Here is a 25,000-nt window from a genome sequence, read left to right on the forward strand (position 1 = left end):
ATAGTATATATATATATATATATATATATATATATATATATATATATATATATATATATATATATATATATATATATATATATATATATATATATATATATGTATATATATATATATGTATATATATATATATGTATATATATATATATATATATATATATATATATATATATATATATATATATATATATATATATATATATATATATATATATATATATATATATATATGTATATATATATATATGTATATATATATATTTATGTATATATATACATATATATGTATATATATATATATATATGTATATATATATATATATATATATATATATATATGTATATATATATTTATGTATATATATATATATATATATATGTATATATATATTTATGTATATATATACGTATATATATATATGTATATATATATATGTATATATATATATATATATATATATGTATATATATATATATATATATGTATATGTATATATATATATATATATATATATATATATATATATATATATATATATATGTGTGTGTGTGTGTGTGTGTATGTGTGTGTGTGTGAGTGTGTGTGTGTGTGTGTGTGTACCTATATACAGGCTGCTCTTCATTGGACTAGAAAATACGATATTGTGTTTACAGAGGAATGACAATTGCAGCGTCTTATACAGATCAAAGAAATGGATGCATTCTTGCGTGCGAGCATCAAGTAATCTCTATTGATAACGGATGAGTTGCTTCATCTTTATTTTTCTTGTGGATTATAAAGTATTTATCACTTGTGTCTTTGAAACCAACCCACCCCCATTCGACGAAAAAATAATCTTAAGCATAACATAATTATGAACATAAAGAAACAGAATCAAACGAGAGTAAAATTCGGCAACTATAAAAGCAATGACCAAACTATTGGACTATGATAGATAGATAGCTAGATAGATAGATAGATAGATAGATAGATAGATAGATAGATAGATAGATACATCCATACATACATATATACTTACATACATACATCCATTTTTAGTATTATAGAATATGTGTGTGTGTATGTGTGTGTGTGTATTGTTGTTCGTCTGCGTGTGATTGTCTGTATCTATGTCTGTGCCTCAGTGTGTTATGTAGACATTATATATGAGTTTTCTTTTCCTACACACTCGCACACACACACTTCCATACATAAATACACTCTCGTACTCCTGTGTATACCTACAGACCTTTGTATAAATGTAATTTTGTTTATGTGTGTTTTTTAATCTCTTGAAATAGCATCTAAATATGGCTTATATATGCTTCTATGCATATATTTCTTAAACCGCTTTTTAAACTACATTTTTTTTGAAATGTAGTTCACTTGATATATATTTATAATTTCTTGTAAGTATATAACTATGTCTGTCAGTCTTTCTTTCTCTCTCTCTCTCTCTCTCTCTCTCTCTCTCTCTCTCTCTCTCTATCTATCTATCTATCTATCTATCTATCTACCTATCTATACATACACCTCCGAAGCTAGATCCTCGTAGGTAATTTATTTTGGAATTTACTCTAATTCATGATAACAATCTGTAATATGACATTTCGAATTGACTCTCCATAATAATTTCCAAATATGGAAACGGTATTTCCATACTATATTCTATAAATGTTTTTCAATATATGTAGTTTGGGTTTTTTTATGCTGAGTTCAATAACCTTGCTTAACCATACCCTCTGAATAAGAAAATGCATCAATGATCAGAAGTAAACAATTTAAATGGGGACCACATTTCCATATTAAAAGAATTGGGTACAGTTTATTCATACTGAATCCAGTAGGATTCGAACATACTCCGTGATAAGTTTCATTTTCCAAAGATCTGAGAGGCAGAGATATAAGAGAACTTGGATGGAATAAAACTTGCTTTGATCCCCTTGGGTAGGGTGTAACTGCAATTCAATCGTCATTATTCTCAGTTAGTATTTCACGCAGATTGTCCCTGAAAATTACTAAAACAATGGCTGCAACTATTGAATATTCACTTCGCAGGTTAAATGAAATCAATATCTATAAAATAATATATAATTCAGTAGATCTGAAATTCGTTGATCGAAGCCCCTTGGTATTCATGTATGCATATGTACTTCTGTGTATGTTTCGGCGTGAGTGTATGCTATAATTCGACGGTGTGGCTGTGTGGCAAGAAGCTTGCTTCCCAACCTCATAATTCCAGTGCGAGTTTAATTGCGTGGCACCTTGGGCAAGTGTCTTCTACTATGGCCCTGTGGAACCAACGCCTTCTGTGTGGATTTGGTAGATAGAAATTAAATGAAGTCCGTTGTGTGTGTGTAAATGTGTGTGTGTGTGTTTGTGTGTGTGTGTGTTTGTACGTTTCCCACCAACGTTTGACAACTGGTGTCGGTGTGCTTATCTCCCCGCTACATAGCGGTTCGGAAAAAGAAATCGACAGAATAAGCACAAGGCTAAATAAACAAAAGTAGTGGGTTCGTTTCATTCCACTAAAAATTCTTCGAAGCGGTGCCCCTGAATGCTCGCAGTTTTAATGTTTGAAACGTGTAAAAGATCAACGAAGAAATATGTAAACGATAGGAAAGTCGATGAAAGTGCTTTTGAATTACAAATATCATGTAATGTTTATTTCGTCCAAGTTTTACTTTCACAAATGCTATGAAGCAATAGTTGATCCATCGGTACCTATATGCAATGAATCATTTGCACACATATTATGATACGAAATATAAAAGATATACGGATTTAAGTTAAAAGCTTGTTGCAGTCTTCAGTACTACGGGGACTATTTCTTACTCTGTGTCTTCAGAGTATCTGAGAGAAATTAAAAATATGAATATTATAATTTAAATGAAGATAGCTGAATGACAGTTCTTCATCAAATTCCAATCATGCAATTTAATTAGGTTTAGGATTAAAACCTCTCCATGCTTGACTACCTCATTCATCTGTTTGTTTATTTTGTTTAGGTGTAGTATATTTAGGTATATACTATCCAGCGAGTCTTCTTTTATGAAAGACAGGATGGTTATATAAAGGGTGTATTTAACTATCGGTTATATTGAGTCGAGTGGTAGAAGGTTAAATTTTTTGTCTTACTGTGTTATGAAAAAAATGTTTGCTTAAATCTCCTGTGTCCTGTTGTTAAGATATCGTTTTTGTATACCAGCTTCGATGTGAAGTAACCAATAAATATTCATTTATTCAGAATCAGAAATGCATTCGAACGTTGAATCCCCAGGGAACATTCATAATTACTCTGCAATAGTTAGAGTTCACGTTTCTGTTATCTCTATTTATATCTGATGCCCAGTTAACACTGATGTTGCTGGTCTGAAAACAATTTAGAAGTAATCTATACAAGCTGAAGCAGAATATATCCCTATAAATATACCAATTGTTTGTAATAATGCCATTTAATCACTTTAGTACTTCGAACACACAAATATCTAAAACTGCTATCCACATTCGGTAAATTTTCACAGTATAAAGCCTTTGTAAGAAATCCCATTAACACATATTTTCTCACTTTTCTCTATATAACAAGTTTATGCTAATATAATGTTAAATCTCATTGCCAACTTCATCAATCATTCTGAAAACTCGGCGTACGCCTATCTTATATTTCTACCAATATTAATAATGCTATAAAGCATACATTATCTCTTTTCTCTAGCATCGGTACCTCATAAAACTTGTCTGCAGCTTGTGTATTTTGGCAGAGAATAAGATATATATATGTGTGTGTGTGTAAGTGTGCACGCGTGTATATATATATATATATATATATATATATATATATATATATATATATATATATATAGAGAGAGAGAGAGAGAGAGAGAGAGGCATGCATATATATATATATATATATATATATATATATATATATATATATATATATATATATGTATTTATCTATATATTTATATACGTATATATATATATATATATATATATATATATGTATTTATCTATATATTTATATACGTATATATATATATATATATATATATATATATGTATTTATCTATATATTTATATACGTATATATATATATATATATATATATATATATATATATATATATATATATATCACACAATCTATCTCTCTCTATCACTGTATGTAGTACACACACATATATTTATATATATATATATATATATATATATATATATATATATATATATATATATGTGTGTGTGTGTGTGTGTGTGTGTGTGTGTGTGTGTGTGTGTGTGTGTGTGTGTGCGTGCGTGTATGTATGTATGAATATCGAAAAATACATACAATGTAGATAAAATATAATAATATTCTCAGAGTGGATTTTACACTAAAATCTATTGTAGATTCATTTAGCTGACAGTTATTTCCAAGCTACAAAAACTACAGGGAGATATAGTTTATGGTCAAGTCTTTTAAAATCTGGTTGCTGTAAGTAAGCTTGACGTAAATTTGCAATGCTTGCTTGCACAGTACAGACTGTGAGCCAAGGTAAATGGCATTGATAAAATGAAATGTGATGGTACTAGCCATTCCTGAATAAGTATTTTGTAATCAATTTGGTGTTCATGTTTAGTCGTAGATGAATCCTAATCGAGGAGTAAGTGCATTTTAGTTATGGCCATTTTTTTGTTTTAGATGTCCGATGTTCTACATTAACTTACGTGTCATGCATGTTGCAACTTTTAAAGACATTTCGTTATAACGTCTATGAGGTCGTTCGTTCATCCATTGAGACGTATTCTTGTTGCTAAGTACCTGCTGGTATCGTCAGTGCTTTTTCTGTAGTATTTACTTTTACGAAAGACAAAGATCTATGTTTCAGCAGTTGCATGCCGACTCCAATTTCTCCTTAACTGTTCGCAGTAATTTTCCTGCAAATGTACCCACGTACTTATAATAGAAATAAATTTTTGTAATGATCGGTTTTAGAATTATTGTGTGAGAAAATCGGAAAAAAACCGAGGTGATACATTGTGCCTATTTATGATACTTGTTTAAATTTTGTGTGTGTAACATTCTAAAATACAGAACTGGAAAATGCAAGATATCGTGCACATAAATTGCTATTTATAATTTCAATGGAGAAAATTATTTATAACATGCAAAGAATTTCACTAATTCTTATGGAATTAGTGAAACTCCAGTTGTTGAGTTATAATTAAAGTTATTCAAAACAAGCATGAACATTTTCGATGCGCTAACAGGTCACTTTGTAGACTTTGATTCTGACAATGCATCACCTTAATCTGTAAATGACAAAATTCGATAAATTTGTGAAAAGTGTTAGTCTTTTAAAATCTTCTCTGTTACTTGATTTGTAAATATCTAACAGACAACGGTTAATGTGTCCTCTGCATGATGTGAAATCAAGAAACAGAGATCTAGAAGAAATACCAACTTTGCAAATCAACGTCTCTCGATATAAAGGTTTGGGTTAGGGTTTGGTTGTGTGGCAAAGGCACACCTCCAAACATCGATCCCAGTGTTCGACTGTTACTTATTCTATCGATCTGAAAAGTACACCTAGGTCTCTGATATTATTAGATGCTGTGAGCGGTTCCCCTGGAGGAAGAGAGTACAGACTTTCTTCCAAAATACATCAGCTCAAATTTTCCCTCGTTTAGTTGCATTTTGTTTTTGTCTACCCATTGACTCACAGAATATAGAGTTCGGTCTTCTTCTTCATTGATGATTTTCTGGAGCATAGTGTCATATATTTTCTTAAAAGTGATAATATTAGCTTCAGTTTACATCAAGCAGAAGGAATGCCTAGGAATTGTTGCTAGACTTCTTTTGCTCTTTAACATACTTATTTTTTTCTAAACGTACTTATCCTAAAATAACTTGATTTGTTGTTTCTTTACGATCTCTTCATCGGTTAAAATTATCCGAGACATCAATTTGAATATTTTTCATCATCTGATGCTAGCAGGAGAATGTCATTTCTCATATTTTCAACGTAATGTCCGCAGTTGTAGATTTTTGTAAACAATCTTTGCTAGTCGTTCTACATTGATGAAATATGGAGCGTGTAAATCAAAACCATTTCCTACGAATCATGGTTTCCCGTGTATTTTCAATACTAGCTATGCATTATGATTCTGTTTAATAATTCGAAAATACGAATTACGTTGGAAAGAGAAAATTATCAAGATATTTTATCTTGTTCCGATTAAGAAATACTATATTAAATCTATTAGTTCTCTGTCATATAATTATGTGAAACTATATTATTTATATCATAATATAATTGATCCTATTCCACCTCCTCTTTCTCCTGCATCATCATCATCATCATCATCATCACCGCTATTGTCGTTAAAATTATGGCTTTTATCGCTATTCTTTTATTCTATTACTTGTTTCAGTCGTTTGACTGCGGCCATGGTGGAGAACCACCTTTAGTCGAACAAATCGACCCCAGGATTTATTCTTTGTTGTATGCTTAGTACTTATTCTAATGGTCTCTTTTGTCGAGCCGCTAAGTTACGGGAGGTCAACACACCAACATTGGTTGTCAAGCGATGGTGGGAGACAAACAAGGAAACACAAATATATATATATATATATATATATATATATATATATATATATATATATATATATACGACGGGCTTGTTTCAGTTTCCGTCTACCAAATTCATTCACAAGACTTTGGTCGGTTCTAAGCTATAGTAGAAAGACGCTTGCCTAAGTTGCCACGCAGTGGGACTGTACTCGGAAACATGTGGTTGGGAAGCCTGCGCCTATGTTTAAGATATCTTTTTATCACTGGTTTCAAATTTTGACAGAAGCCCAGCATTTCGGCGCTTGTCGGTAAGTCGGTTACATCGACCCCAGTGCTAATTATTCTGCCAGCTCGGCACTCTTCAAAAAGCCAATGGAGTTTTGAAATATTATTCCCCTCAGAAAATGCTGAATTGTTAATAAGTAACAACAAAAGCATTAACGAATCAATAACAAGACGTGAATATTATTACAGCACGTATTAAAGCGACACTATGTGGGGCAAAATGTTTAAGCAGGATTTCGTTCTTCTTTAAGTTTTGAGCTGAAATCCCATCGAGTTTGAGATTCGCCATTCATCCTTTCCTTATCTATGAAGTGAGTAACAGTTGGACAGTCGGGGTTAATATAAGCGACTCTTACCTCCCAAAACATTTGAGGACTTGTGCCTATTGTAGAATGAATTATTTTGGTTCATATTATTAATGAGGCAAGTAAAATACATGGCAGTATTTCTTTTGTGTTTTCATTTGAAATACCACCGAGGTCAACTCTGCATTTCCTTCTCCCGGAAACGATGAAATAACGAACTGTTCAAGTCCTGGGGTCATTGTAATGGAATAACCCTCCCACTAAAATTGCTGTCCTTGTACCAAAATTAGAAAAACTTATTTGCTACAATACTCTCATTTTTCCACATTGATTTTGTGATTGCTTTTCAAGTAATTCATGCTGGTCAACTATCACTAATTCATGTTATATGTATTTCTAAATATATTTTGCTTAAGAATATTGTTTTGTTTTATATATTCTCTTTTTCTATGTGGGATTATGAAATATTCATTTAGTATATGATCTGTTAACCGTCAAATAGTATTGTTAAACCTAACAATTTTATTTATATATCAAATTATGAGATACAATAATGTCTCCCTTGAGAATATATATTACAAACTATTATGTTAACCAAACATAGTACACATCATTTCTTTTTTTTTTTGTTTTTCGTGTGCTTCCAACGAATGAATTTATCAGAAAAATTTCCTAAAGATCAGTTATTTTAGCTACGTAAAATGGATTAAACAATTTACCAATAAATAAATAGCTAAACAAATATATAAATAAAATAAATTGTTTGAAAAAAACTTCTTTTTCTATTTTGAACAACCAAATATTTTCTATGAAATTTCGAATGTATTTAATGAACAGATGACAAATGATATAAAATTCTAAATGCTGATTTCTGATAGTATTTTAAGGCGTAAATTAATTACATTCCTGAATTGAAATTTATTTCTATGCCTAGAAAATGTAGCAATTAACAAACTCTGTCAGTAGTGAAAACATTTTAATTTGAGTTAGAAAATAAATGATTTCATCGAAAAGAGATTAGGATAGATGTTGCTGAATTCGAAAGAAGAGTCAATAGGTACGCAGAAGAGCTTTGCAACAAGGTACAAAATTTGATGTAACATCTATGTCTAGCCATATGTGTCTCGAGCCTAAAGAAACTACAATTAGCAGTGAAGAATAGGGAAACGATAACCAGTTTTATGCGTTTGGTGTTTGAATATTTGTGTTGATCTATTTCCCTGGAAAGTCTACATGGTGTTATAGTCAGTGATTCAAGTATTTTGTCTTACAGGAAAAGTTTAAACGCTGTTAATCTGCAAAGGGTCCATGAGTAAAAATAACAGCAGATCTATAACGTTATTTACAAATGTAAATTTATGCTTTTGTACAATTCTGTATCAATAAACTAATGTTTGAAAAAGAAAGGACTAATATGAGAACTGAATGGGAATATTGAAAAGTGAGCTTGTAACTATGACTGGTTCATATACATCATGCGGTGTACACTATAGAAGCCTCTTTGTCAGTGTGTTGTCATTGATCTCAAAGCAATTAATACTGTTGACAAATGTACTTGTCATTTATAGAACCGACACAACATATAAGTATGTGAGCATAATGTGTGAGATTGAGTATATATATGTTGTCTATGAGTACAGACTGCAATTTGCATATTGAAGTTGCGTGAAACTTCAGTTGTACAAGTAGCTAGAGCGTAACAAATAACATCAACTCCAGTTTCCGGTTGAAAAGTTTTTGTTTTACAATGCAGCTGTGTTTTTCCTTGTTTCCGTCCGCCGTCTCTTATGCAATTCCATCGATCATTGATGCTTAGATGTTAGAGAAAGCAACTTGTAAATAGTGTGTCGATAACATATTTCAAACTTCCATACAAATTGATTATAGAGCGGCAGTGGTGCGTTAATGTGTTACCCATAGACACGTTTCTGCAGATGTGCCGGAACAAAAGGGAAACGAATAGCAGATAAGTTTAATTTGAAATGTCAAATTAATGAAAAGGGAGTAATCAGACGACTGATACTCCGCTGTATGTATTTAGAATGACATTACCAAATTACATCCGATGTTAAAATGTCTGTCGTATAATATACCTTCGGGGAAATGCATATAGTCAATTTATCTTACCAGTGCAAACAAAGACTACACCGTATTAATATAGAGGTAGATATTTAATATAAATACTTAATGATAAAATTAACTAAGCGTAATGTTTGCAAATGAGAGTGATAATCAGCAGAAACGAAAGAATGAGGAGACCCGGTAACAATATTCCAAAGGAAAATCAGACACTTAAACTTTAGAGATTATTCAATGCTTTCTGCTAATATAAATACAAAAGTATTAATACAAAAGGATAATTAATTTCCAGAATTATTTAACATATCGCACGAATTGCTAAATTCATAATAAACATTGGAGTTAGAGAATTGTCTAGGCATATGAAAGTGATTGAAATTGTTGTAGCTAAAAGAAAACTTGTGCATGTGTATGCCTGTTTGTGTATATGTGTGTGTTCGTGTGTACAAATATATATTTATAGAAGCAAATTCAACATATGTGTGTGTGTACATATACATAATTATGTACATATATATATTTATATCTCGTGTATATATATATATATATATATATATATATATATATATATATATATATATATATATATATATATATGCGTACGTGTGTGTGTGTGTGTGTTTATGTCTGCAAGTACGCATCTATGTGTATCTGTTCGCGTTTATGTGCGTATGTATAGTTTCTTAAAACTACATTTTTATTGCGAGACTCCAGTTTCATGCCTCTGCACTCTTCAGGCGAGCAACTGATAATCGCATCGGCCCGGGACTGGATTTCCGTGTAAAATCTTCAACACATTTGCTTTTGTGTGTTTTACACATATGAAGCATTAAGAATCAAATATAAAAGTGTTTTAGCAGGTAAACAGCTAAGAAATTAGGTGTTTAAAACATAAGGAAGTGATGTATGAAGAATTTTGCTGGAGCTCCTTCGTGACTAATAAAATCTTGACATATTTTAATGTATTCCCAAATATTCTGTGTTTCCAAGTATTTATGCTTCAATGTGTAATGGAAACTTTCCTTTTTGAAATTTTTGGAATGCAAGGATTGATCGAATAATTTTCAGTACCTAATATAATATACAAGCTTTGCTATATGCATTAAGTGCAAATTCTGGTCGCTTGTAAATGCAAATTCTAAACAATCCATACACAAGCACACCTACTGACTCAACTATATAAAATATATATATCAGCAAATCTACACATTTTATATATATAGTATATGTATGTGTGTGCGTATGTGTCCGCGTTATCTACATGATTATACATACCTGGACATACATATATATATATATATATATATATATATATATATATATATATATATATATATATATATATATATATATACATATATATGCACACGCTCACATAATGAAAGGAATATTTATCGAAATTATATCTTCACAATTTATTACACCAATCCATCAAATTGGCGGCGAATTAAAACAAGACGAATTTGTATATACAAACACTGATATATATTTATACACTTAAGAGCACCTATCGTACTTAGTGAAGTTTACATTCACAATATACGCATATGAAATATCGAACAAGGATATTGGGAATACGTTTTATTGCTTAGGATATCTAATGGTAATATCTCGGATCTTATCATATATATAGGAAAGGAATATCACTGCGATGTATATAGATAATTGAGATAAAATGCTTAATACAAACGTTAGCAACACCGCAAGGAAATACAAGTGTGTCATGCCTATACATTTATGTTCTCTACAAAATTTTTCTTTCATATAAAGGAGATAATAAATCAGTCAAGACATGAATACAAAAATTTCATTATAACATTTCTCAATGGTACTGCAAACGTACATACATGGCATTATAAATTTACGCAGGCGTGGCAAGAAGCTTGCTTCCCAACCACTGCATGGCATCTTCTTTAAGCGACTTCAGCTATAGTCCCGGGTCGTCCAAAGCCTTGTGAGTTGATTTGGTAGATGGAAACTGAAAAGAAGCCTGCCGTATATATATATTTATGTGCGTCTATCTGCCTGTGTTTACACACCCTCCACCGTTTGACCACCAGTGTTAGTGCGTTTACGTCACTCGGCAAAAGAAACGCTGGAATAAGTATCAGACTGGACAAAACATCATCAAGGCTGTAACCCCAGCATGGCCGCGATCTACTGGCTGAAACAAGTAAAAGATAAAAGGCTGTCTCACACACACACATACACACATGCACGTATAATGTTACTTGCGAGGCCTGTTGTGAGTTTTACTGCTAATGGTAGAATGCAAATCAGTACAACCTGGTACATGGTTGGTTCGTCGTTGATTAAACCGACACTAGTCTTGCCTGCTGAGGAGGGTTGCTAGAAACCCAGCAGGACTAAAAACAAGAGCTGTTAAAAAGCCGGGTTAACTTAGTGTACCTTCAACGGGTTGGTGTCCGGAATGTTGACAACCACTGGAAGTGATGCAGCTCTCAGCTTTTGTTAAAGCAAGCCTCATGGAGAAGTCCATTCTGATATAAAACCAGATATTAAGGAACGGCATGGGACATTTTGGTTGCGCCTGAAATCATGGCAGTCCGACATACCTGACTCTGTGGCCTCTATTAGGAGAGAATGTCTTGTCCTAGCTTGTCAGGAGGGTGGGAAAGATGTGTCAGGTAATGTGCAAGCTTTATTTGATTAAAAGTTTAGGTCAGGCAATCAACTGCGGAACAACTTCCCATTGACCAGTGGAGTAGGGGTAGGGCGCCACAGGCTCGAACTCGGATGAAGCAGATGCAATGACCTCATCTTCAGGCATTGTTAGCATTTGCATGGTCAATGGTCAGTGGTGTTCTTTCTGGGTCACAAGTAGGCTGAAATTATATATACTACACACACACACACACACACACACACACACACACACACACACAGACATATATATATATATAAATATATGTATGTATGTATGTATGTATGTATGTATGTATGTATGCATATGCGTGTGTGTGTAATTATTTGGACAAATGTGTATAAGTATATTAGCGTGCAGAGTAAAGAGCGTTCACAGTTTGGGCTACCTAGTGTCTGCCATGGTTGCGGTATATATCCGCTGGACCTACCTTAGGAATTCCACATTGCTAATGGAGATAATAATAATTGATGAAGGAAACGGAAGATAAAACTAGCACAGATTCTTTATTCAGTACAACGATCGTCTCGAGACATCCTGCAGGTGTCCTTGATGAGTAGGATTTTCTGCATCTATTTCCATTGCAGCAATCTGTGCAGTTTGTCACATCAGGTACATGCATAAAGAAGTGAGTGCCCCGCTAGATATATTGAGATTTCCTAAACATGTTGTTCGTGCATGCTGTATTTTGGCGATGACCGAAGAACACCTCAATACAACAAAGAATGAATAAAGAAGCAACTTTCATCAATAAATATCTTCCACAACTAAATACGAACACATAACATCATATAGAACACGACTAACCATCCATTTAATAACAATAACCACCATACATCCCATACACTATTCACATTACAGATCTATATCTACCGTAATTGCACCAAATTCAGAACTACTTACCTTCCTTACACATAATCTTTTTACTCAGGGACTAGTAGATCTGATACCGTTCAGTATTCGGTGTGCATTCAAAGTAATGATTAGTAATATTACGAAACCGGTATGTTTTTGAATCTCTTTAACAGCTCACAATAATGACTTTTATTACTTTTATTCCTACCTCAGTTCATCTAATTGTATATATCTATCGTTACTTTTCATAAAAAGCCCTTACTTTTTTTGATTTCCAATATGCATTTTCGTTTATTTTTCTTCTAACTTTCCCCTTACATTTCCACGTGTAGTTTCTATTTTGTTTTTGTAACAAATTTTTATTATATATATATATATATATATATATATATATATATATATATATATATATATATATATAAATATATATATATATATATATATATATATATATATATATATATATAGGTATGTATGTATGTATGTATGCATGTATGTATGTATGTATGTATGTATGTATGTGTGTATGTATGTATGTATGTGTGTCTTAGCACAGAATCTCACAAACTTAGATGTATACACATGTAAGGAATTCAGCAATAAATGTCTATGAAATCGCACAACGTTTGACAAGATCGTTTTACTTAGATTTTGTTTGTATATAGTGTATATTCCCTTTAGTTTAATTAATTATTCACATTCGGGAGTAATCATTGTTATTTTTTATGTCAATCTTCCGTATTTTTTTTTCGGTATTGCTTTTTTTATTGTTGCTAATTTTGCATTTATTATTGCAATATTCTAATATTGGATTTATTATTTTACAATTAAAATTCAAAAAAAAGATACATCTATCGCCCATCTACCGTCTCTTATGTCATCAGGACGTATATAAAAAACTTTTCATTGCAACCCAGGGACTGTAGTACCTACATTTAAAATCACTAGATTAAATCAAAAGAGAAAGAATCATAGAATAGGCAATAGTATAGACATTCGTGGTATCGGCGTGATAACATGTAAGAGGAAGTGAAAAAAATATATAGCTACAGCGATGTAACAAAACAAATGATGAACGAACAACACATGAGTTGTACTCTATATAGGATACATTTGATAAAATTAGATTTTTCGAAACAGGTGATATCATTAGAGCAATTCTGGTAGGTTCTTATTCATTATCCTTCAAAAGGACATGTTGCAGGGTGAAGTGGTGTTACGTAATTTCGTTTTAACCTTATACCTAAGTTTCCTTTCAACGCTTAAACGTTTTACATGATGAATTTTAAATTTTATTTTCTCAGTGTACATAATGCTGATTTTCCCGATATATTTTGTAACCAAAATTACAGACTGATTGAAGAATGGTGCCTTTAACTGTATCAAAATGCAGTTATGCGAAACATGGAATAGCAATATAGAGTTTATTGCTCTTGTAATATCATTTAAGAAACACATTTCCAGCAGTAGAGACTATTTTAACAATAGTTTTTATGAGTATTTAGTGAATAGATAATTCAGTAAGCTTGGTTAACTATTTCCCTAAAGCAACACAAGCCATGAAAAACATGTGCTTTTAAAACAATAATCATGTTTATTCTATCAGGTAAGATCGCACACAAACTGAACGCATATATTATTCAAGATAATTCCGTTGTGAGGCTAAATCATCGACTGAGGCGGCATGTGGTAATTGTATTTAATTAGAATAGACACCATCTACTAATTGAAAACTTTGGCACTCACAGAACAATTTTCCGTAAATGTCTTTATATCTAGAATTAGTTATGTTTCTGATTTTAAAACTCACAGAAAGCATAGATGACTCGCACTTTTCCATCTGCATACAATTCTATGACGCATAAAACATTTATATTTCTGAACATATATTCACCTGTGTATTGCGAATTGCAATTTATTTTATGTGGCAAGGGTCATTAATAATAAATGGAATACGCAGCGCATGTGTGTGTATGTATGTGTATGTGTGTGTATGTGTGTATATATATATTCACACATACATGTTTCTATTAGAGCTCTCACACAAATAATTAAATATTTGTTGATTAGTGATTACAAATTTTCTTCCTCTTCTACATTTAAACAAAGTTCGAATACAAAACATGTTTATAGTTTACAACATATTTTAAAAATAAAATATCTATTAGTTAAATAGTCCACTTACCCAGATTTTGCAAAATTCGTCCAGTAACGCATCACTGCTTCACTTAGCATTCGTTCTGACTTCGAATACGATGACGTGCTAAAAGGTTGTATGCCGTCAACTAAGGGAGCCCCGAAAATATACGGAAGCTCATCTCCCCCAGACAATTTGCCTTTTTCTTCAGACTGTGACGTATATGTGAAATAATAAAAGTATGTATTGCCAGTTTTAGCATGCAGCTGTCCCACTTTTAGTAACGGTGCAATATATTGACCATCACTGAGTAGTTCTAAAAGACTATCCCGGCGGTTTTTCGGAGTCGTCTTCTTACTCCACTCGGCATAGTGATGGTCAAGTATTTCATAAACTTTTTGTCTGTGAAACTGGAACCTGTTGTGTACATAAGTACGTAGCATTTTCTCCTTTTTTTCTTCGGAGATTCCATTTTCCACGTCCTCCTGATCGAAGTAAGAATATGCTTCATTTTTTGTGATCCCGAACATTAGATCTGCGTTGGAAAACATTGAGACTGGTTTTTTAATTAACTCTTCCACGGACTTTGGTATGATGTTTTTACCATCGATGACGGGTGCGAAACAGGAAAAATATTTTGGTGGTTTCGGCGCGTTTTTTACTAAGTCTGAGAAAGTTTTATTTCGTAGACATTTAATGAGGTCTTGTGAATCGTCGATGGAACAGTTGACGCTCAAGGCAAGCTGGTGCGTGCAGCCAATTGGATCGTTGGCAACAGACCAAGAGCTTAACGCTGATCCACTTTGGAGTATTGCACGTTGAAATAATGTCCCATCTGAAAAAAGAAAAAAATATAATAATTTATTCTAGGAACTCTGGTGTTTCGGATAATGTGACAGGGTGTAAGGAAATAATATAATTTTGATGTTTGACATATCTACATTAAGTGACATCTTACATCTAGCTTCTTCGTTATATACTTAAAACATATTACAAGGCGAGATATCCAACATGTGACTATAATTATGTTTGAGAGTTTAGATTTAAGAGTATAGGTATAAAAAGAAGAGAAGCTCATCCTGTTAATTCTGCCTAGTATAATACAAGAAAAGCATTATTGTAGTATCCAAGTTCTGTATGAAGTGATACAAGAATTACATATTTTCCTTTTATTGAAACATTCTGCAAAGTATATGGACACAAATAAAGGCCTCACTGAAATTAAGCTATGTATCATGCACAATTTGTATATAGATGTTCAGTCGATGAGAATAATGATATTTTTCTTTAATAAACGTCAAGTGGGGAAATAAGGAAACGAATATCTTTTAATTCGTGTTGCTACGGTGCTTTATTGTTTAGTCTCACAGCAAACCTGGTTAAACAGTCCTGTAGTAAAAAACATTGTACTCAAGAGCATGATAATCTTATCATCTGAAATCATGATCATCGTATCAATAATATAGGAATATATTATTCAATATACACTTCCTCTTTTAAAGAAGGGTGGGACACGATTTTAAAAATATTCGGTTAATATTTCTAAGTGTATGATAGAATTGTGGTTCCCTGGGGAATCATTCTGCTTTACGTCTCAGAAATTGAAACGTGTTGTCTTATGTGACAGAATTGCCGTCTAAACCGAGCAGTATTTCTTCGAACAATAAAATTGATACAGTAACTTAAAATGGGAAATAACACCTCTGAATTTCATCACAACACTGTTTCTATATGAAAACATTGAATGAAGATATGTCAGGTAGTCTTGTGAATACTGACTCAATTCTGTCTAGATAGCTTCCTTGTATACATTACTGTGTCTACATATATATATATATATATATATATATATATATATATATATATATATATATATATATATATATATATATATATATATAAGTGTGTGTGTGCGTGTGTGTGTGTGTGTGTGTGTGTGTGTGTAGTATACATATATGGATATATATATATATATATATATATATATATATATATATATATATATATACATACATATAAATATAAATATATATATATATATATATGTATGTATAGGCGTCTCACACAATACTCTTGCGTTTAATTGTTTTTGTATGATGCCCAGAAAGATATTGCGATGGTAAAATTAAACATAATTGCAAGGGATATCTTATAAGACAAGATTCTACTCAGCTAGCTCCGTTATGTTCAACAACGTTACTAGTACACAGAATTCTTTATTATATGAATAAATTCTATTTTAATATGATATTAATGTATGTTAATTTCTAAACTCATATTGTTCATTTATACTCAATATGAAAAATTAGTTTAAATAAGCAAGGTAACATATACAACACATTAATAAATTCCATAATGATATACATCAACGCTCTACTTAAATGAAAAAGTAAGGTTCTCGTTGTTCTAAAACCAAGTTATAAAATTACTCCATATATATTCAGGTATGAAACTTCTTTATAAAAAATGCAAAACATATAGACAATAGAGCAAAATATGCAAGAAGAAATGGTATAACATCAGGAATTTAATCTAACAAGGTGTTTCATTTATCTTACTAAAATATCTGAAACAAAACAGAAATGATGTAAAGAGTAAAAATCACATACATTATATATATATATATATATATATATATATATATATATATATATATATATATATATATATATATATATATATATATATTTGTATGTACGTGTATGAGTATGTATATATGTAAATATATATATATGTGTGTGTGAACATATATATTAGTATACATATTTGTATATACACATATATATATATATGTACGCACACAAACACACACACAAGAACGCACGCACACGTGCACTCACTCACACTCACACACATATATATATACATATATATATATACACATATATCACCTATTATTGAGAATAAAAGCTGTATTCCATTTACCTCTCCGTTGCAATCATGAAATTGTTTAATAGAATACATAAATGAAATTTAAACATGAAATACAAAAATATAAAAAAAAACATGAAATTAGCATATGATTTTTGAGAGTATTCATTTCGTGTGGAGTATATATATGTATGTATACATAAGAAGCAAAAGACTCCTAAAATGTAAACAATTATTAATCCAATATGAAATAAGTAGAAGCAAAACTTAATGTAAATTTTCAATTGAAATATTAATATTTATATTCATCTTTAATATAAAATTATCACATTTTCAGAAATTTTTAGAATAATATATATTTGCAGACTACAAGGAAAAAATTCTACCACATACATATATAATTTTCCGAAATATTGTTCATATTTCCAAAGAAATTTAAACGTATTTTCAGTTTTCCTTCGTAGTTTGTTACGTTTTTTGTCGTTGCTTTTTTGTTTCTAAATCCCTGTAATACTCTCAAATGTTGGATATTATTTCTCATGTTTGTTAAAAATATTCTTAATAAATATTAAAAAAGATTACATGGTTATGGAAATAACAATAAAGCAAATAATTTTAGCCAGTGATATATATATATATATATATATATATATATATATATATATACAAGATTTTTTCATGGATACATTAGTCTCACAAATTAGGTTATATAATATAGGGAATTTTAAATGTTCAATGTAGGGAAAACTTCTCATATTTAAAATCTAACAATGGATGACGTGGAAACTTCCTTTGGATTAGATGATTAAAATGTTTGATCTATAGAGAGTATCATCTCTTAGTCTTTTTTATTTTCACAATCTTGCTTCCTAGTGAGCTCACTTTGCAAGCGGGTGGTTTTGGTTTCCGTAAAAATATGGGCCACCTTAGATAAGTATCGCCTAATATAGCTTCAGGCCTACCATTTAAGGATATTTACTAGACGGATAATTGTATGGATCCGTTCGAAGATATATACATTTATGTATGTATGTGTGTTTGTGTTTATGCTTTTCCCAGAACATTATTTACAAACGGCTGTGGCTTGTTTACATCCCGCGAGGAAGCGGTTTTGAAAGCGGCTTGATAAAGTAATTACCAGATTTAAGATAAGTACTGAGGAGGATTTGTTTGACTACAGCCTTCAAGGTAGCGTCCCAGCAATACTGAAGTTCAATAAGCAAAGAAAATAATAGGTCGAAGTTAGACGGTATGCTTCAAATCTAAGAATGGATTTTCCGAACAGTTTAGAGCAGCACATCTCAATCAGTTTTTATATATCCTCTCCTTTCAATTCCTACCCCTATTCTATTTTCCACCCCACTCTTGCCAAAATTAATTGAGCAATATTTACGTGTATATATATATATATATATATATATATATATATATATATATATATATATATATATATATATATATGTGTGTGTGTGTGTGTGTGTGTGTGTGTGTGTGTGTGTGTGTGTGTGTGTGTGTGTGTGTGTGTGTGTGTGTTTGTAAATAAATGTTCTTTTATTCTTTAAAATCTTTTATCGGTTCCATCTCAAAGCTGCGGCCATGCTGTGGCACTGTCGATTTGTTCATCTAAAACACCTCGAGACAGTGTCCCAGCATGGCTACAATCATATAACAGAAACAAGTAAAAGATATATATATATATATATATATATATATATATATATATATATATATATATATATATATATATATATACGCGCGCGTGTCTGTGTGTGCTGAAAGTCTTAATTTTTACAACTGAAATAGTATGATTAGCTGAGGGGATTTCATAAAATCGAAGCATGTCTGTTACTTCGAACTGTTTAAATACCAGATTCACTCTAATCTTGATTATTTGAATTGTTAATAACAATTCGGACATCAAACTCTCTTTTATACTTCGTTAAACTACAATCATCCATAGTATGAGATGTTTCGACTTACTGATTGAACAATCGCAATTAATACAAATGTTTCGACTCGCCTGTATTAGATTTCTAGCAATCTATCGTATGTCTATATAATATCCATAACTCTCGTTTGTGGCACTTTTTTCAGCTATATAGTTGAGTCCGCAATACCCCTCGTTTCATACCCGCTAATTCTGTATATATTGATCATATTTAGATTAACCAATTCAGCCGACTTCATTGCGGTGATCTTTTACCTGCATTTCAATATTGTTGAAACATTTAATGTCTGCATGTAATTTCTTGTTGTTTATTTGTATGTATATAATTCTCTTATAATCATTTATGTCTGGATCAGAAAAGTAGTGTTCCTATAGAATTAACGTCACATGCCTTCCGTTATTCATTTTCTGAATGAAATGATTATAGAGCTGGTATATTCTTCGAGGCCACGTTTGATCACAGGGCATTTCAGTCTATTTTATTTTAATCACCAATTCTCTATTTAAGAACAGTTAATTGATTAAATCTGTTTACATTTCATGACTTCTTTCACTTGTATTTTATATCCTTTCGTTATTGATTTTGTTTTAATATTTACAAATATTTCATAGACTCTTTTTTTTATTGATACGGTTTAATAACGTTGTATTCCTGTCATGTACTGTATTATAATCCTGTATACGACACCTTCTCATTTTATAAGCAACCGTAAGAATGTCCTATGTTTGTGATCGATATAATACTTCAATTCATGAATTCTACAACATACATGCTTATTGCATACATATTTATACAATATTTATCGAATATATTATTTATAATCCGTTTATTGAATACATACTTTCTATAATAATATACTTGTATATTACCCTTGTTGTCTGATATGCATCCTGTAACTTGCAGATTAGTGGCTTCCTGTTGATTAAAATGTTATTTATTTTAGAGATTTGTTTTTAATATATTTCATGATTTGTGGTTTGCTGTGATATATATGTTCTATGTCATGTTTCTTTTAATAACCAATTTATCCATTTGGTAACAAAATACATATGTTCATAATGAAATCCTGCATGTGGTGTTAATATGTTTTATTCTTAGCTCTATCTTTTATATTAGTGAGGAAGAATTTTTTCATATACTATTGCGTAGATTAATTTATTCGTCTTCCAGTTATTATCTAATATTTGTTGCCTCGTCAGATTTCGTTATCTGAACAGCTTTTTTTCAAACAGCTTTGAACCATTTTCTTACAAATGATTTTACTAAAGATATTTTGTTGCCTTTGGAGGCATTCTCTATAGCAATGCATGTACAACGTAATGCATGTGGTTTATTTGTGGATACTGAGGTGCTGGATATGTTCTTTCTTATAAGTAAATTGAATCTAAAACTGCTATGGAGTTTTGCTCTATGCTTTAGACTGCAAATTTAATTATGGATATAAATATTTTCAAAGGTTTTCTTCTAGCCTATCTACCAGTTCTCCGATATCTGCCGCTATGGGTATGTCATCGAAGCACTCGATATAGATAATTATGTTACGTTTCAGAACAGCTGGGGTTCACAAAAATAATCTAAATATACTGTCAAACTAGGTGCAGAGGTCGCATATTGGACAAGGAAGTGGAAACTTGGTTCAAAAGTTGAACAAATAATTTTTATGGATACTTCTTGTTATGATAATTAGTCTTGACATGGAATGTGCATACAACTTGTCAAAAATCATAGAGAGTTTCCATTAACAGAAATTTGTAGAACATCATTCTGCACCCGTTGATACCATTCTACGTTTCTTGTAAAATTTCTAGGAATTTATCTAATGAACGCCGGCGATATCTGCCAGTTCAATAATTATTTATGATATTCTCTTGTCACTTGGCAAGTCTTTGAGTAGGTAATTTCTTTCGAGCGACAATAGTTGGATGGGCTATATATTGCAGGGAATTATGCACTATCATGAACGAAATAACTAGTTTGCATACAATAGAGGAAAGATATCAGATTAAAAGCTAAAAGAAACATTGGATTCAACTCAGTTGAATATGCATTGACAAAACGAGTCATTTGAATCAATTATTGTACAACGACACTCAGTACGGAGCCAAGCAGAACCTTTCGAACACCTGATAATATGCTTAGAATCATTTCTCCCGAATTCACGACATTGATTTTGGCTGTCAGCTTTTGGGGTTCGGTAAATTCAATACGCAGCTCGATGTAAAATCGTTCCCTTCTCATGGCCTTATGTAAAATTTACTCAGTTGATAAATGCTTCAACAATGTAACAATACTAACACTTTATTCAGCTAATAAGATACATAAAGACAAATAATGGATTATAGTAATTGTAGAGATAAGGTCTAAACGTAGTGTCATGAATTCAATATACATATGTCTATGCGTGTGTGTGTGTATGTGTGTATGTGCGTGTGTGTGTATCTATCTATCTATCTATCTATAGATGTATCTATCTATACATACATACATACATACACAGATATATATATACACATACACACACACACACACATATATATATATATATATATATATATATATATATATATATATATATATATATATATAAACAAATAGTAAATTAGTATATGCATATATACGTACAAGGTATGTGCATACCGACATCCACCTGTATGTATAGGTGCATGTCTGGGTACAGGACATTGCAAACAAAACGTAGACGAGAAACCACACAAGCCACATAGAGAACATTCTCCTTCATCAGCTACCACCGTTTTAACACCGGCGTTTCGATATATATATATATATATATATATATATATATATATAGTTAGATAGATATACAGCTAGATAAATAGATAGATAAACAGACTGACTAACAGATGTATGTGTATATGCATATATGTATGTGCATGCGACAGTAAGTCTTCTAAGTTCAATGACAACTGTTAACACGTAGAAACTATAAATCGCTCTAAAATATTTCACTTTCCATTACTTCATTATTCTGCTGCTTAATATTTTCGCAATTTAGAAAATCATAATTATGTTCGGTAGAATAACCAGACTATATGGGAAACAAGCCATTTTCAGAAATATAATCCTACGTAGGACATCAAATATAACTGGCCGTAGAAGGAGCTGATATAAATTATGTATTAATATCAAGCATAAATATTAGAGTTCGAAAAGGCATTTTGAAATGAATTAGGAGAAACTCACTTGGTAAGAAAATGTAAAATGTTGAAATACAATTTTAAATTACAAAAATCGTAAAAACTTCTAAATATTCCATAATTTGAATATCCATGATTTCAGCATGCACTACTAACTTAAATCCCAAAGGAAAGAACAGTTTTAATAACGTTTATGAAAGGACACATATATCTAATGTATACATCTAATATATATATATATATATATATATATATATATATATATATATATATATATATATATATATATACAAACCCACAGTATATACTTATATTACATATATGATATATACATATATATATATACAAAAAAAAATATATATATATGCGTGTGCTTGCATATATATATATATATATCTCATATTAATATATATATATATATATATATATATATATATATTAATATATATATATATATATATATATATATTAATATATATATATATATATATATATATATTAATATATATATATATATATGTATTAATATATATATATATATATATATGTATTAATATATATATATATATATATATATATATATATATATATTAATATATATATATATATTAATATATATATATATATATATATATATATATTAATATATATATATATATATATATATATATATATTAATATATATATATATATATATATATATATATATATATATATATATATATGTATGCACACACACACAATGTTCCCTGTAATTGATCTGAGGAGGTCCTTGTATGCAAGAGGAAACATCCTATATTGTCGAAAATAAAAATTATTTGAGAGTAGCATAAAAACAATAGGCATATAATACAAATATCAGTAAAAAAAATATTGAAGTATACATGAAATAGACAAACAATTGTAAATATGCATGTAAAATAATATATATATATACGATAAAAAATATTATAAATTTTGTTAAGCATATAAATATCAATTTGAAAAAAAACATCAAGATGAATTCTAAGTTGAATATTAATGATATATTGTAATAAAACATGCACAAATGCACATATAAGACGTACGAGACCAGCAAGCGAGGAAATATATACATACAAATCTTTTCAATAATCATTTATTTCCCTCAAGCATGTCTGTATATACATGTCTATATATATATATGTATATATATATATATATATATATATATATATATATATATATATATATATATATATATATATATATATATATATATATATATATACATATATATACATACATGCATATATCAATATTTATATATATAAATATATATATATGCATAGAAATACATATAAATATGTATACATATAGTGATATAATATATATATATATATATATATATATATATATATATATATATATATATACATACCTATATAAATATATATATATATATACCTATATAAATATATATATATATATACCTATATAAATATATATATATATATACCTATATAAATATATATATATATATACCTATATATATATATATATATATATATATATATATATATATATATATATATATATATATATATATATATATATATATATATATGCATATGTATATGTATGTGTGCATATATATGTACACACACACATACACACACACGCACATATTAAAGTGTCCATATTACATGCTGATTACATTCACGCAGACAATCTAACGTCGGACATAGAACCATGCATATTTTTCCCTGGGACATGGAGCGTATATGGATATCGACAATGATCATATGGAGAAATCTAAAGTGCGTAGTACCGTGAAACACACAAGGAAAATTTTAAAAGAAGCATGCTTACACGGTAAATCATGGAACTCAAAACAGACATAAAAACATGTTCATTTACTATAAATCTTCGCTCATCTATGACCCTTTGCAATTAATTAAAATAAGATGTTTGCCAGAGCCATACATTATTTTCATAACAAACGTCCTTAATACCAACAAAATAAATACACTTTACTAAATATCAATTTCAACAACGAAATATAAAATATCTTGATATATGTTTCAAAAATCAGATGTTGTATATACGTTTTAGAAAGATCATTTAAAATCTTATATCTTCATTATTTGTTTCAAATACGAACAAAAAAGAAAACTGCAATGATTAATTAAATATAATGAAATT

At 30.1% G+C, this 25,000-nt stretch overlaps 1 protein-coding gene across 2 annotated transcripts in view; it reads right to left on the reverse strand.

The window, feature by feature from the left end:
• The window catches only part of LOC106879478 (neuroligin-4, X-linked), a 615,062-nt gene that overhangs the window by 16,317 nt on the left and 573,745 nt on the right, over window positions 1-25,000 (reverse strand). For both annotated transcript variants that reach the window (XM_089366580.1, XM_052974627.2), the window contains one exon: window positions 14,911-15,697. In XM_089366580.1, coding sequence (XP_089222706.1) covers window positions 14,911-15,697 — 787 coding nt within the window. The remainder of the gene's footprint in view (window positions 1-14,910; window positions 15,698-25,000) is intronic.

This window comes from Octopus bimaculoides, chromosome 19, assembly GCF_046866305.1.
Source record: "Octopus bimaculoides isolate indiv1 chromosome 19, ASM4686630v1, whole genome shotgun sequence".
Taxonomy (NCBI): domain Eukaryota; kingdom Metazoa; phylum Mollusca; class Cephalopoda; order Octopoda; family Octopodidae; genus Octopus; species Octopus bimaculoides.